General features: G+C 36.1%; 1 protein-coding gene across 4 annotated transcripts in view; it reads right to left on the reverse strand.

Annotated features, from left to right (window-relative positions):
• MIS18BP1 (MIS18 binding protein 1) overlaps positions 1 to 15,440 on the reverse strand; it is a 47,240-nt gene that overhangs the window by 6,468 nt on the left and 25,332 nt on the right. For 3 of the 4 annotated variants that reach the window (XM_049113137.1, XM_025443638.3, XM_025443637.3), the window contains 4 exons: positions 14,220 to 15,087; positions 5,357 to 5,529; positions 4,276 to 4,436; positions 1,112 to 1,260 (listed from right to left, as the gene is read on the reverse strand). In XM_049113137.1, the coding sequence (XP_048969094.1) occupies positions 1,112 to 1,260; positions 4,276 to 4,436; positions 5,357 to 5,529; positions 14,220 to 15,087 (1,351 nt within the window). Of the gene's footprint in view, positions 1 to 1,111; positions 1,261 to 4,275; positions 4,437 to 5,356; positions 5,530 to 14,219; positions 15,088 to 15,440 lie in introns of those variants that run through there. The other variant, XM_049113138.1, reaches the window with a different exon arrangement.

Genomic DNA, 15,440 nt, shown 5'->3' on the forward strand with positions numbered 1-15,440 from the left:
TTCCTTCTTTTCTCTGTCATTCAACTGCTGGTTGTCCCTGATTTTTCTTAGTTTTATTTATATTTCAAGTATCTATATTCACATAGTTCAAAATTCAAAAAGTTTCCTTCTCTCATCTCCAAGTGATCTAGGTTCTCTTTGTAGGGATCAGTAGTGTTTTCAGTTATATATTCTTTCAGATATTTAATCAAAGGAAAGCAATTAGGTATATATACATGTATATATGCAAATATACACAAGTATAAACACAGCCCGTTTATACAAATTTTACACAATTTACCACATTTACAGAAATGTTAACACATTATTCACTGCATTTTTTTCACTTACTAGATCTTGAACGTTTTACCATAATAGTACATTAAGACTTTCTTCATTAATTTCTATGGCTACATAATGTACCAGTTTGATTAGTCCCTTACTGATAGGCAGGAGCTGTTTCCAGACTTTTGCTATTATAAGCAATACTCTAATAAGCTGTATATTCACTATGTGAGAAGCAGGACTGATAGGTCAAATATGTGTATTTATAATTTTGATAGATACTCACAAATTGCTGCCCACAGAGACCGTACTAATTTACCTTCTCACTAGTGATGCATGAGAATCCCTTTCCTTTCCTCTTAATCCATAGGAGTGCTGCGTTAGGAAAATTAGCCTTTTCCTTTGATGAGTTCCATATATTCTTTTGTCAGATCACTGTTTATCTTTTTATTGCTTATGGTAGTTGGGTAAAACTTTTTATCTGGTTGACTTTATGATTCTTTTTGTTAGTGTATTCTGAGTCTAGCATCATAGTGTGAAAAGACTTTCACTTATCAATGATTATAAAATAATCCTCCAAGGTTTCTTTAGGTATATTTTATAGTCTAATTTGTTATGTGAAAAAATTTGATCCATTTAGAATTTATCCTGATGTAAAGTGTAAGTTGGGTCCCTACACTAATGAACAATATTCTCTACTTATTGAAACTGTCCATCCTGAACTTCTAGGAACTATTCTTGATTTTTTTGTTTAATGATGATTCTTCTCATTATCGACATCTACTCTCTGACTCATGAAATGTTAAATGTTGATGCAGAGAATTACAGTCTATATATGCATATTTACCTATTTATAGAAGCTAGCATGCCAGGACTGACATGGTGACACTGAGGAGTTTTTGCCAATGGAAAGACAACTGATGATGGAGTTGTTGGATTTTTGTCCATACTCAGCAGAATATCATCTTCTTCTGCACTGTCTTGGAGACTTGGCAACTAGAAAACAAATAATTGTTACCAGCCAGCAGGCAACCCTAACATGGAATTTCTCATTGTCACTAAATATTCTTAGGTGGGCTGATAAGTTGTTTTCCTCCTTATAATTTTCCAGCTGAGATCTCTAAACACATTAGTAGTTAACAGAGCCTCAGCCTCTAAAAAAAACTTTGGTTCTATTGTGTTAAGTGGAGACAATGACACCTATTTCTAAAAGTTGTGGAAAGACCAGGGATCAGCAAATGTTTTCTGTCAAGGGTCAGATAGTATATTTTAGGCTTTATGGTCCATACAGTATCTGTCCCAAATATTCAACTCTGCCGTGAAAGCAGACATAGCTATGTAAACAATAAATATGTCTCTGTTCTAATAAAATTTTCTTATAACAAATGTGGTCTGCCCGGTCTGACCCATGGGTTATGGTTTCCTTACTTCTGGGTAAACAGAACAAAACAGAACTAATTCACTGATTACTATGCTTGGCACTTAATAGGAACCAAAGCAGTATTAAACTTTTGTGTATACGCATTTCCAATAAATAATTCAATCCTTCATTAAGATTTTGCCTATCTTTACATTAAAGCCTTAGAGAAAGTGGATTTATGCTACAGAAAATGAACTTACTTCACTATTTGTTTTATTATTTTTGTCTTTAAAATGTTGCTACTATTGCATTTAAGCCAAAAAATATATAAAACCTAAAATGATGGTAGAATTATATAAAGGATATAACCCCTAAATGACCATGGCTGTTATGTAGTTGGAACACAGTAAAAGCCTCAGATGGCTCCCTTAAAATACTATTTATTTATTTATTTATTTATTTATTTATTTATTTATTTATTTAAGATTTTATTTATTTATTCATGAGAGACACAGAGAGAGAGAGAGAGAGAGAGAGAGGCAGAGACACAGGCAGAGGGAGAAGCAGGCTCCATGCAGGGATGTGGGACCCGATCCCAGGACTCCAGAATCGCACCCTGGGGCTGAAAGCAAGCGCTAAACCACTGAGCCACCCAGGGATCCCCTTAAAATACTTTTTATATAAAATCCTTTATAATCTGTATAGGCAAAAAGAGCCCAGATAATGATTACTAAATTCTTTTTTTTTTTTTTTTTTTTTTTTTAAATTTTTTTTTAATTTATTTATGATAGGCACAGAGAGAGAGAGAGAGAGAGAGAGAGGCAGAGACACAGGCAGAGGGAGAAGCAGGCTCCATGCACCGGAAGCCCGACATGGGATTCGATCCCGAGTCTCCAGGATCGCGCCCTGGGCCAAAGGCAGGCGCCAAACCGCTGCGCCACCCAGGGATCCCTGATTACTAAATTCTTAAAGCATTGTATAGCCTTTTAATATTGGAGACGTATAACAATATTTAAAAAATGAATAAAAATATTATTCTTGAAGTTAAGCTCACTAAAACAACTCCTTGAACTTTTACACCTCTATCATTGTCTATATCCATTTTGCATTAATCTTAATACTCTTAACATTTATATTTATATTCTAGAAATAGTTTCAAATTTGCACTTTCTATTGTATCTGTTTATGAAGAACATCCTTCTTGGACATATACATTGCTTCCAGTTTTCTGCTGTGAAGAGAAATCTGTGCGACTATCTGTGTCAGGAGTTTGGCTTCTTTTGAATTTCTTAGGATAAATTCCAATGAATAGAATTGATCTAATGGTTCTTGAAAATGGCCATGCTTTCCAAAAGGTATGATTCATTTTACATCCACTGATGTATGACTACATCAGTATCTCCACTGCTTTTTGTTAGTAGATAATTTATTTTGTAAAAGATTCTGTAACTTAGAATATATACATATGATTTATTTATTTTTCCTTTGATTATCAGCTAACATAACCACTTTCCTCAGTATTCATTCAGCCTTTGGAAATTTTTCTTGCCCACTTTACCCCTGTGATCGTGACAATTTTTTTAAAAAGATTTTATTTGTTTATTTGAGAGCGAGCAGGCAGGAGTGGGGAAGGAGGGGCAGAGGGAGAAGCAGACTTCCCACTGAGCATGAAACCTGATTTGGGGGTTCAATCCCAAGACCCTGAGATTATGACCTGAGCTGAAGTCACTTAACTGACTGAGCCACCCAGGCACCCCCTGACAATTTTTATTCTAGTAATATGTGAATTAGTTCTTCATATTATCAACATTACTGGCTTTATTTGTTGTAAATATTTTTTCCCAATTGCTGAAGTTTTTAAGTTCTACAATTTTTCATACTACAAAAATTCTTTTATACATTCAAATGTCAACTTTGTGCTATCATTTAATACCTCCACTAAATTTACTATACAGTAGGTAATAATTTCATCACTTTTTTTTAAAGTTTACCTCATTGCATATGAAATTTTAAATATAGGGACACCTGGGTAGCCCAGTGGTCAAGTGTCTGCCTTTGGCTCAGGTCATGATCCTGGGGTCCTGGGATCAAGACCTGCATCAGACTCCCCACTGGGAGCCTGCTTCTCCCTCTGCCTATGTCTCTTCCTCTCTGTGTGTCTCATAAATAGATATCTTTTTAAAAAAAATTTAAATATGGGCAGCCTGGGTGGCTCAGCAGTTTGGCGCCGCCTGCAGCCCAGGGTGTGACCCTGGAGACCCGGGATCGTGTCCCACGTCAGGCTCCCTGCATAGAGCCTGTTTCTCCCTCTGCCTGTGTCTGTGCCCCTCTCTCTCTCTCAGTCTCTCATAAATAAAAAAAATCTTAAAAAAAAAAAATTAAACATATACATTTAGCCTAATTAAACATTTCTGGGTTTTCAATTTGGCTCTACAACCATTATCTATGAAACTCACTGAAGGGTAGACTCTGGACATAAGAATATAAGAATAGCATGTACTGGCAGGCTACTTCCTATATTTTGGGTCATGTCTGTGGAACTATCAATCCTTGGCCTAAACATTAGGGATGAACACTAACCAGACATAAAAATGAAAAATGTTAAAGTCAGTATGAAGAAAGCAATGATTTCACACATTTAAGACTCTTACCAGTACTCTTTGATTCTGCACAGGTGTTGTACTGAAAAAATCATCATGATCATCTTTTGGCAATTGTTCCAGAAAATCCCTCATTTGTTGCTTCCTTTTAAGAGTTCCCACTTTGGCAGTTATCTTAATAATTTGCTTCTTATCAGCATCACCTATCTTGCCTTAGGAGTCAGCAAAACATTTTAATAAGGATTTGGTTATTTATAGTAACTGCTCTAAATTTAACAGACTTTGTAAAATCTAAATTGTCTATTTATATTAAGTAAATGCATCCTCTATTAATAAGTCTCCTACATAACAAAAGATTCTTTCTATACTGGGATCTATGCAATATAATTAGCTCATAAGATACTCATGAAGAAACTACATCAGATTAGCCAAGGTGAGATGGAAAAGGTCTTCACCCTCTCACATTCTCCTTGCTGAATGCCTAATTTGTTGATTTTCTAAAAATATAAACCTTATTGAATCAGGACAGGGATAGGATACTCCCAAAGGTTAGTCAATATAAGCTCTGTCATAAACCCTGAGCAGGAATGTATACTCGGGAGGAATACAAAAACTAAATTTATTTAGAATTTTATTATGAATTTCTATGAGGCTCTACCCAAGTGGCTTCAAATTAAATTACTTTAAGGGGCAGCCCCAGTGGCTCAGCAGTTTAGCGCCACCTTCAGCCCGGGGCCTGATCCTGGAGACCAGGGATAGAGTCCCATGTCCAGCTCCCTGCATGGAGCCTGCTTCTCCCTCTGCCTGTGTCTCTGCCTCTCTATTTCTCTCTGTGTCTCTCATGAATAAATAAAGAAAATCTTTTAAAAAAAATGAGACTTTTAATAATCCAGAAACTGAAATCTTTGGATTTAGCTACAGATTTCCTGGAACAAACTCAAAGCACAAGTTTGCTCAGGCTATTACTGATGTACTTGATATCTAGATAAAAACTAAACAGATGATCTTTAAAATACTTTCTAGCTTTAAAATTTGGAGAAAACACCTGTATAAGACCACGACAAATGGATAAATATATTTAGCAAGTAGAAGTCAATACTGAGAACTAGGAAAAACAATTTACAAAGGTTACCATTTTGGCCTTTGGGATTGACTGTTTGTTTCTTAGTGACAGGTTTCTGGGTTCCTTTTCCTCTGGGATCTTCCAGGTATTTCCTCTGGCACTCTTCAGCAGATCGAGAACCTACAGCCATAGCTACATCTGACCAGAAGCCAGGTTTGTGCTTTGGAAGAGATGCAAAAGCACTATGGAAGACCAAAACCAGTTAAAGACCAAGAAATTCAAATCAATAAAAACAACCTCCTGAATGTGTACCACTGTATCAATGAGATTTATTGAGCTAAAGGAATTTTAACCAAAATCATTCTAGATAACAGGGAAGAAAAAAATTCTTCCCTCCACACACAGTAACTTACTTGAGTGCTTAAAATATGAAGATGTAATTTAACATATCGAGTACGTATCTTCTATTTTTTTGTATTCTATGAAACCTGAAAAATCATCTCAGGTCTTTCAACATCTTTTTCCTAAGTCCAACCATCAGTGATTTGATCTTTTGGGGTGATTCTAGCATGACTAACTTTTCAACACTGTTGTTCAAGTCTTATTGGTGCTAAGTATATTGGAAAATGAGTTCTTAGTTCCTATATACTCTTGGTTATAAATTCGTACTATAAAGTGTTATTCTTGTTCTCATTCTATCATAATTTATAGAATGCAAGATTTTATATATATTAATTGAGGGAAATGAAAATTGGAAGAGAAAAAAACCTGACAATATAAAGTAGTCACCCAATTTAATAAATGAGTTACATCCTGAAAGTTTACTTGTAAATATTTAGAAACTGGTACACATATTTCTGCTTCCCTCACTCCCCAGATTTTACATGTTGTAATTTAGCTGACCGTTCAGCCAGAAAGGATCTATTTACCTCACCAATTAACCTATGAAGTATTATGCTGATAAATTTTTTTTTAAGATTTTATTTATTCATGAGAGACACAGAGAGAGACAGGCAGAGGGAGAAGCAGGCTCCATGCAGGGAGCCCGATGTGGGGACTCAATCTTGTGTCTCCAGGATCACACCCTGGGCTGAAGGCAGCACTAAACCTCTGAGCCACCCAGGCTGCCTATATGCTGATAAATTTTAAAAACCGGCTCCCTGGGGTTAAAAAAGTCCTTATTTGTAGTGTTTGTCACTTTCTATACTGTAAATACCTCTATGATGGCCGGTTTCAGGCTACCAATGTGATCCCTGAATGTGGAGTAAGAAATGTGTGAAAGGACACAATTATACAGAATTTCCACCATACAGATAAAATTGATATAAAGAATCTTAAGGCATAGATAATAATAAAATATATTAATTAGGAAGTGATGAGTTTAGGGTATTAATAAATTTATTTAATTGTAAATCTATATGAATTAGCTTTTGTGAACAGGTACAAGAAGACTACAGAATACAACTCACTCCATGTAGAAGAGGAAGACAATTACAGGCATTAAACACTAACAAATTCTCTACTTTTTTGCATAATTAATCATTCCACAGATGTTCTAAAGTGGAGAACTAAAAGGACTTGGAGGCTCAAGCTTCCCTATTTGTGTACACCATTAATTTCCAAGTGTAGAACTACCAACAGGACTATTTTTCATAATAAAAATACTTAATTCACTTAATAAATTAGTTTGTAATTAACCCATCTCTAGTTTATCCCAGATAATAAAAGATAATAAAAGGGCAAATATAATGTCACTCCAATCCTACTTAAAACTTGCTTTTACAGGTAACAGAGGGAGAAAAAAAAACTTGCTTTTAGAACTCACTAGCATAAAATCCAAAGTAGTTAATAGGACTTACATTGTTCTTGTCTCTCTAATCTCCTCTTGTACTGTTCTTCCTTCATTTTCTGTACTCGTTATTTTAGTCTTCCATTATTTTGGTCTTCCTTCGGCATTTTTTTTTTAAATTTTTATTTATTTATGATAGTCACAGAGAGAGAGAGAGGCAGAGACACAGGCAGAGGGAGAAGCAGGCTCCATGCACCGGGAGCCTGATGTGGGATTCGATCCTGGGTCTCCAGGATCGCGCCCTGGGCCAAAGGCAGGCGCCAAACCGCTGCGCCACCCAGGGATCCCTTCCTTCGGCATTTTTAAATATGCTTTCTTACTTCTACTTTTATATATGCCATTTTATTTAAAATGAACTTATAAAATTTGGCTTAAATATTTTTTGTCCTTCAGATCTTAGTTCAAGAAGTATCTGCTTAAGCTAAGTTAGATCTCAGAAACCCCTTAATTATTTGCTAACTAGGTTACAAGCATGATGAGTACAAAACAGTAAGATGCAACTAAGAATCACTTGAGGAGCTTACATCAAATGTACAAGCAAGCAGATGAGTTATTAAAATAAGCTATTAGACTACCCCTGTAGATTTCAATTTAGTAGGCTTGCAGTAGGAACACTTTGAATTTTTCAAAAGCTCCTCAGGTGGTTCTTCTGTACAGTCAGGATTGGAATTGCTTTATATTCCAAGAAGCATTAAGTATCATATCTACTTAAGAAAGAAGCATTATAACTAATTAAGTGGATAGTAGGAAGAGGTGATGACAAAGAAAGGTTATAGGGAGGAGGTGATTGACATGTGACACAAAATGTGAAGGATGGATAAAATGTAACAGGTGAAAATGAGGCAATGGCACTGGCAAAAAAAATGAAGATGAAGGGAGAAAAGGCCTAAGGTTAGAGAACAGAAAGTACTTCATATTTGTAGTATGGTAAATTTCAAAGGCATGGCTGCAGGTTAGAGCTGTGAAAAAACTAGGAAAAAAGCAGAGCCTAAACCCAAGCATGCTGTATCTAAATATTTTAATAGTATGCAGTCTAGGCAACTTAACATTCTTTTAAAGTTAACATATAGTAAAACTGTCTTTTTTGGGTATGGTTCTATGAATCTTAATGGATATGCAGATTTGTATAGCCACGATCACAACTGGGATACATAACAGTTCCATTACACTGAAAAAATTCCTAGTGCTCCCTCTTTGTTGTCCAACACTATAACTGTTGGCAATCACGGATTTGTTTTCTTAGTTTGTCTTTCCAGAGTGTGATATAAATGGAATCATACAGTAATATAAACTTTTTTTTTTTTTAAGATTTTATTTATTTATTCATGAGAGACAGAGAGAGAGGCAGAGACACAGGCAGAGGGAGAAGCAGGCTCCATGCAGGGAGCCCGATGTGGGACTTGATCCCAGGTTTCCAGGATCCCGCACTGGGCTGAGGGCGGTGCCAAACCGCTAAGCTACCCAGGCTGCCCTAGTATATAACCTTTTGAACTTTTTTTTTCTTCACTCAGCATAATGCCTTTGAAATTCAATCATGTTGTTACATATATCAGTAATTCTTTTTATTACTCAGTAGTCCATTCATTCTAATTCTGATTTATTTATGTAGAAAGTTCCATAGAAATCAAGAGATAAACTCTATAAAACTACCCTGTAAAGTTGTTTGTGAACTTCTGTGCTCACACCACAAATTTTGATATATCTTCATTTCTGTTCAGTTATCTTTTCTCCCACTTCTTCCTCTTTGACTCATGGATTATTCACAAGAGTGCTATTTAATTTTCAGCTGGTTGGAAACATTCCTGTTAGCTTTCTTTATTGATTTGTAGTTTAATTCAACTATGGTTAGAAAACAAACACCCTATGCATGACTTTAGCGATCTTATATTTAAGATTTATGACCTGGTCAGTGTTCTACCTGGTAAATGATCCATGTATTCTTGGAAAAAAAATGTATTTTTCCCCCTATCGGGTGAACTGTTCCACAAATGTCAATTAGATCGTTGGTTGATGGTGTTGTTCAGTTCTTCTACAGCCCTGCTGATTTTTTACTAGTCAATTACAGGAAAAAGCACTGAAGTTTCCAACTATAAAAGTGCTTTTACCTCTCTTTTCAGTTCAGTATTTCCTTTTAGTTCTCTCAGATTTTGATTCATGTATTTTGAGGGGTTTTTTGTTAGGTGCATATACATTTAGGATTATTGTCTTCCTGGAGAACAGACATTTCTATCATTTTTTAATGTTCTTTATCCTTGATAATTTTCCTGGTACTGAAATCTTTGACAGCTTTTAGTAACAGCTACTTCAGCTATGAGTTTTCAAGGTATTTTTTTATCCTATTTTTAACCTATCATATTTGAAGCTTCTCTTACATGGCACTAAGCAGGAATGTTTTTAAATTCATTCTGACAATCTGTTTTTTAAATGCTGCATTCAGACCACTAATAATTTTATTTGCTTTCTGCTTTGTTCTGATCTCCATTTCTGTTTCTCCTTTTCTGTCTTCTTTTTGGTTAAAAAATTTAAAAATATTTATCTATTATAAATTTAAAAATATCTCTGGTTTCTTAGTAGTTGCTCTCGAGATTGCTACAAACATACTTAATTACCTACTTAGAATCACTATTTTACTGCTTCAATGCAGGAATGCAAAATTTGCCAGAAGTCTCTTCATCCTTCCTTTTTATATTGTAGTTGTTTTATGTATTAAATTTACATATATTGAAAACATCATACAAGGTAATATTTGCTATCAACCATTAAAAATTGTAAGGAACTTAAGTCTGCTGTATTTATCCAGGTAGTTACTATTTCTTATTCCCTCATTCCTGATATTGACAGCCTCCTTCATCGTTTCCATTGTTATTGAGCCTTTCTAGTAAGTTCATTTATTTTCTCAGTTCTAAAATTTTTATTTGATCCTTCTTTTGATCTCTTATATCTGAGATTTTCTAAATTTCTGTTCAAAAATATTTGCTTTCTGGGGCACCTGGGTGGCTCAGCTGGTTATTAAGCATCTGCCTTGGCGTATGCTTAGGTACTGGGGTCATGAGCAGTCATGATCCTGGGGTCCTGCTATGGAGCCCCTCAGCAGGCAGACTGCTTCTCCCTCTCCCTCTGCCTGCCACTTCATCTGCTTATGCTCTGTCAAATACATTAATTAATTAATTAATTAATTAATTAATTAAAATCTCCAAAAAAAGTTTGATCTCCGTTCCTGGAGCCTTTTTTTTTTTTTTTTTTTTTTTTTGACTAGCGACATCTGTTCAGCCTTTATTGGCAGAACACACTACATAAGAGGGTTGAAGTGGGAGAAGTGGGCAGCCCAGATGCTGGGCCTGCTTCACAGGTGGTGAAAAACTTATCCAGGTAGTGGCCAATCATCTCCAGCTTGATTTCCATCTGGCTCAAAGTCTTGCCATTTAGACACCCACCTTACTGCCCACTATCTTGGACATGATGATCATGTCCCCCAGGTGCTCCTTAACCCCCCGAGATTTCTCCACAGGGGCAAGCTCCTTGGCCTTCCACAGATGCTCTTGCAGTGAGTGCGGATTCCTCTGCAAACCCCGGTTCAGCCTCCGCTGCTGCTGGGTGCTGTATAGCTTCATCATTGCTTGTGAAACTGTTCAGCAGCTGGTCAGGGTCTGTGTTACATTAGGTGAACTTGTAGAAGGTATGCTGCTTCTGCTCCACTTCGGCCATCTCGTCAGCTATTTGGAAAGTCTCCTAGAGCATTTTTATATACCTGCTTCAGAACTTGTCAGATAATGACAACATCTGTGCCATCTCAGCATTAGCATGTTTTTTCCCCCCCAGGAGTTGAAATTTTCCTGTTTCTTTGTATGCTAATTCTGGATTATTTCCTAGGCATTTTGAAATACTGTAAAACTCAGTCATGTTTATCTATGCAGAATGTCAATGTTTTTGTTTTAGCAGGCAGTCAATCTGACTATAACCTGAGCTATAAAATCCAATCTGTTTGGTGGTTGCAGTTTCAGTAGTTCTATTTTTAAAGTTTTCCAGTGCTATTAAAATATCCTGTGACTGGCTTGGAGACTGGGTGGCAGTCTGCCTCTTAGTCCAGTTCTCAGTCTTTGGTAGGCTGTGTAGGATCAGATCCTCACATGCAGTTCAAGGGTGAGCCCAGAAGTTCATAAACAACTTTATATAGGGTTACTTTCCCTAGCTCCTCCCCTTTGGAATTTTTAGTGCCCCAGGGTTCCTGTTTTTTGGTTCTCTGGCAGAAATCTAGGCCTTTAGTTACCCAGCTCTGCATACACTTCATACAACTGCATCTTTCTGCAGTACTATGCGGAAAGAGGACAGAAAGGACAGAAAGAGAAAAATGCAACACAGGTTGCCCTACCCCCATTTTATAGAAAAAGATTTTATTTGAGAGAAACAGAGTGTGTATGTGTGGGAGCGGGGAGAAGGGGTAGAGGGAGAGGGAGAAGCAGACTCTTCGTGTAGCATGGAGTCCAAGTTGGGGCTTGATCCCAGGACCTGGGATCATGACCTGAACTGAAGGGAGATGCTTAACCAACTGTGACACCCAGGCACCCCAGCTGCCCTATATGTAACTAGAGGAAGGTTCCCTACTTTCAGAGTTTTAAGTATATGTGGGCCCCATATCTACTGTGATTTTCACCCTTGCAGGTTTACATGAAGACTGTGGTGTAAGAGGAAGGAGCAAAGAAAAAGAGAACTCAGGGACTTCTGTTTTAAGTTTTATAGTCCCCTTCCTTCTCCTCAAATCAGAAGTGGAGGGCTTTTCTCTGAACTTAGTCCTGCCCCAGTGCCCACTTTTAGGTTTTAAGTGACCTTAATCTAGGTTAAGGAACACCAAAGGGAAAACTAGAAATATGCCCCCACTTCAGTGGTACTTAAAATTCTGGTCTTTTCCAATCAGCCTGTAACTATTTATCTTCCTGAATCAACAAAAAGCTCTCCGTGCATCCTGTCCAGGTTTCATAGCTGCACAGGAAAAAAGGACTAGAATGTGCTTTCCTTGTCTTACTGGGAAACTAGAATCTTAAGTTCAGGCATTAAAAGAATCACAGACAATAAGGATATACAGTAAAGGTTGAGAATCTTTACTATAACAAAATGAGGGGATATACAGCTGGAAAGGACACTTAAGGTTAAAGTATTGTATACTGTCAATGCAAGGCAGAAGGATCTCTATATAATTTCAAGATTAGTAAGGATGCAGTAAATGCTTTTGATGTCAGAAGCACAACTATACATTAAAACTAATCTGGAAATATATAAAACAGATTACACAGATGATAACAACGAAGTAAAAATAAAAGGCTACTTCCAAAGTTCAGGTAGGTATCAGAAGTCTGAAAAAGAGTAATGTGAAGAGAAAGGGTACAGATGGAATGATCTTGTGGAAAAATCTAGAGCTCCTTGGGAATAACTTTGATTTAAAACCAAAATCAGTAATGATAAGATTTAAACCTAGTTAACTGAAAGAAACTACATTTTCAGAATCAGAAATGTCAGGCCAAGCAGATTGGCAGGGTAAAATAAGTTTAGTTTTTGACATATTAAGTTACAATCTCTGTAAGTGAGATCATGAAGAAATGTCCAACAGGCAAAGAGAAATACAATTTTTTTTTTAAAGATTTTATTTATGACAGAGAGAGAAAGCACTGGGTGGAGGGCAGAGGGAGAGGGAGAAACAGGCTCCTACTGAGTGGGGAGACTGACCTGGGGGCTTTATCCCAGGACTCTGAGATCATGATGCATAACTGAATGACCCACCCATTTATTCCCAAGGGAAATACAAATCTAAATACAAAAATTTAGGACTAAAAATATAGATTTGGAAATCCTTGTTCAAAGAGTGAAGTTAGATCTTGGAGGGAATAGATCAGTGAGGACTACATTATCATAGCAAGAAAGCACCCAAAATCAAGAACTTTGGAAAAGGAAAATTCTGTCTTAAAAATAAGACAGAGAAAGAACATTTAGGAAAATGAACAAGAACAGAGTGGCACAGAAATTTCAAGAAGAGTGTTTCAAGAAGGTAGATCTGAAAATGAATTCCAAGTGTTATAAAGTTAGGGAGTACCCAAGCAAATGAATCACTGAACGTGGTTTCTATCTTCTTTCTTATCAATCACATCTTTTCTTTCCACGAGATCATTTCCATCAGCACACCACCATACTCTGACTAGAGTCCTCTTATAAACAAGTAAGCAATCAAACATACATCTTCCCTTACCTTCACACTTTTCTATTACCTATCCACTTTTTTGTTCCCTATCACTGCCAATTTCTTGTGCTGTCCACCTAGGTTGTCTTTACTGTTTCATTCACTCTCATTGCTCACTATGCTCTAGCTTCCAATGCTATTGCACTATTCAAATTACTTGTCCAGTCTATGCAGGCAAATCCAATTCTTGTCATACTTGGTTTATCAGCAGCACTAACCATGAAATCTTGGATGTATCACCTAATTTTTGAAGCTATTTCTAGTCTAGAAATGTAGGGAGCAAGGCCGTATTAAATAATCTGCAGGTATGAATTCAGTTTTAAGGTTTCATAATAGTAAATTTAACTATAAAATATTTCTTAAAATATGATGATCTGAGACATCATGATCATAATATAGACAGCAGCATTTGTCTATATTAAAAAAATTTTCCCCACCTTAATTGAGGTATAATTGTCCAATAAAATTATATAAACCATACATGGGATCACTTGATATACATGTACAATATGAAATGACAAACAAAATCCAGTTAAATACACATCCATCCCCTCGCCCTTTTCTTGAGAGAGGGTAGCTCTCTTATAACATTAAATGGGAAGAAAGGAAGATTAACTTTTCCTTTACTCATATGCAAGCTGTAGATGGCCACAAAGTACTTACTTAGAAGTTATCTGTATTCTCCCTCATTCTTTGTATAGATCGTTATTTTTCTCCAAAAGTTTTGGGTTATCTTCCTTATTAATGATTAGAGGTCACTAAATCAGCTCTTCATTGGAATTTTTAGGTTTTCAACTGTTTGGTGACCACTCTCGATATTTCGGAGTGGTCTACTACTTCCCAATCTAACTACTTACCAATGAAGTTTCTGTAATTCTTTCTTATTCCATTCTTCATCCTGAATTAGACCAGGAAAGCATTCAAAGGAATGCCTATTTATCTCATCAGTTCCCCTTGCCTCAATAATTGGAGACTCATTCCTAATACCAGATTTCTGAAGACTGTCTTTAACAGAACATCTAGCTTTCTTTTGTTTGATATAAAATTCACTTTCACTTTCTTCAGTTTCAGATTCAGAAATCACTGAGATTTTCCTTGTGGCAGCTCTTGTGCTTTTCCTCAGGTGAACCACTGTTTCTTTGGTATTTCTTGCTCTGGTTGTCTTAGCAATTCCAGATTTCTTTCTAATTCCCTTTTCTGTTTCACTTTCTTCACTAGACAAATCTGATGAGGACTGATGCTTGTGAAATGACACAGTTGTATTTTTTATTTTCTTCAATTTTGGTAACAACCTTGTATTTTTCTTAGAGTCAGAGGTGACTGTTTGTTTCTTTTCAGGACTAGGTATTTTCATTTTCTGGTTGACAGTGAGTAAATGACATTCATTGCAATCTTCCTTGTTTTTACTTTTATGATCCACACTATACTCAAATGCATTTTTGAAGGTCTTTGTGGGCTTACTAATCAAATTTGTAGTTCCATTTAAATGTGATCTGCTTTCTTTTTGATGCTTTGGCACTGCAAAATCTGTTACTGCTTTAATGGTATCACAGGACAGATCATACTGCATGCATTTCTGTTCTATTATTTTTTTAGATTTAAGAGGTGTCACTAAAACACAAACTTCCTTCTGATTAAGAGTCATACATTTCCTTTCTTCATCTGAGAAAAACAGTTGCCTTGAGGTTAGAATGTCAATGGATACATTCGATTCTTCAGTTCTTTCTTTTCATAAGACAAAACCAAAGATCAAAATCTCAAATTAGCTACAATAAAAATAGAGCACAGAAATTTTTTTCTAAAATAAAATATATTGGTTTCCCCCCATAAACTCTTTTGTAAACACTACTGTCATTATTAGTCTTCCTGAAGCACCAGTCTGTTCAATTGTAAACATAATTTTTTATGCCAACCAAACTAAGTATTCTTACGGTCTACTTAGTGTACACATAAACCCTGTCTGGCCTTCAACATAGTTCTAATCTCTCACAGTAGTCAAATCTGAACAGTATTCTAGATCTACTAGACCACATTTCTCCAATTTTCTTGATTCTCAACTTTTACTAATATCATTCTAC

Source organism: Canis lupus, chromosome 8 (assembly GCF_003254725.2).
Source record: "Canis lupus dingo isolate Sandy chromosome 8, ASM325472v2, whole genome shotgun sequence".
In the NCBI taxonomy this organism is placed as follows: domain Eukaryota; kingdom Metazoa; phylum Chordata; class Mammalia; order Carnivora; family Canidae; genus Canis; species Canis lupus.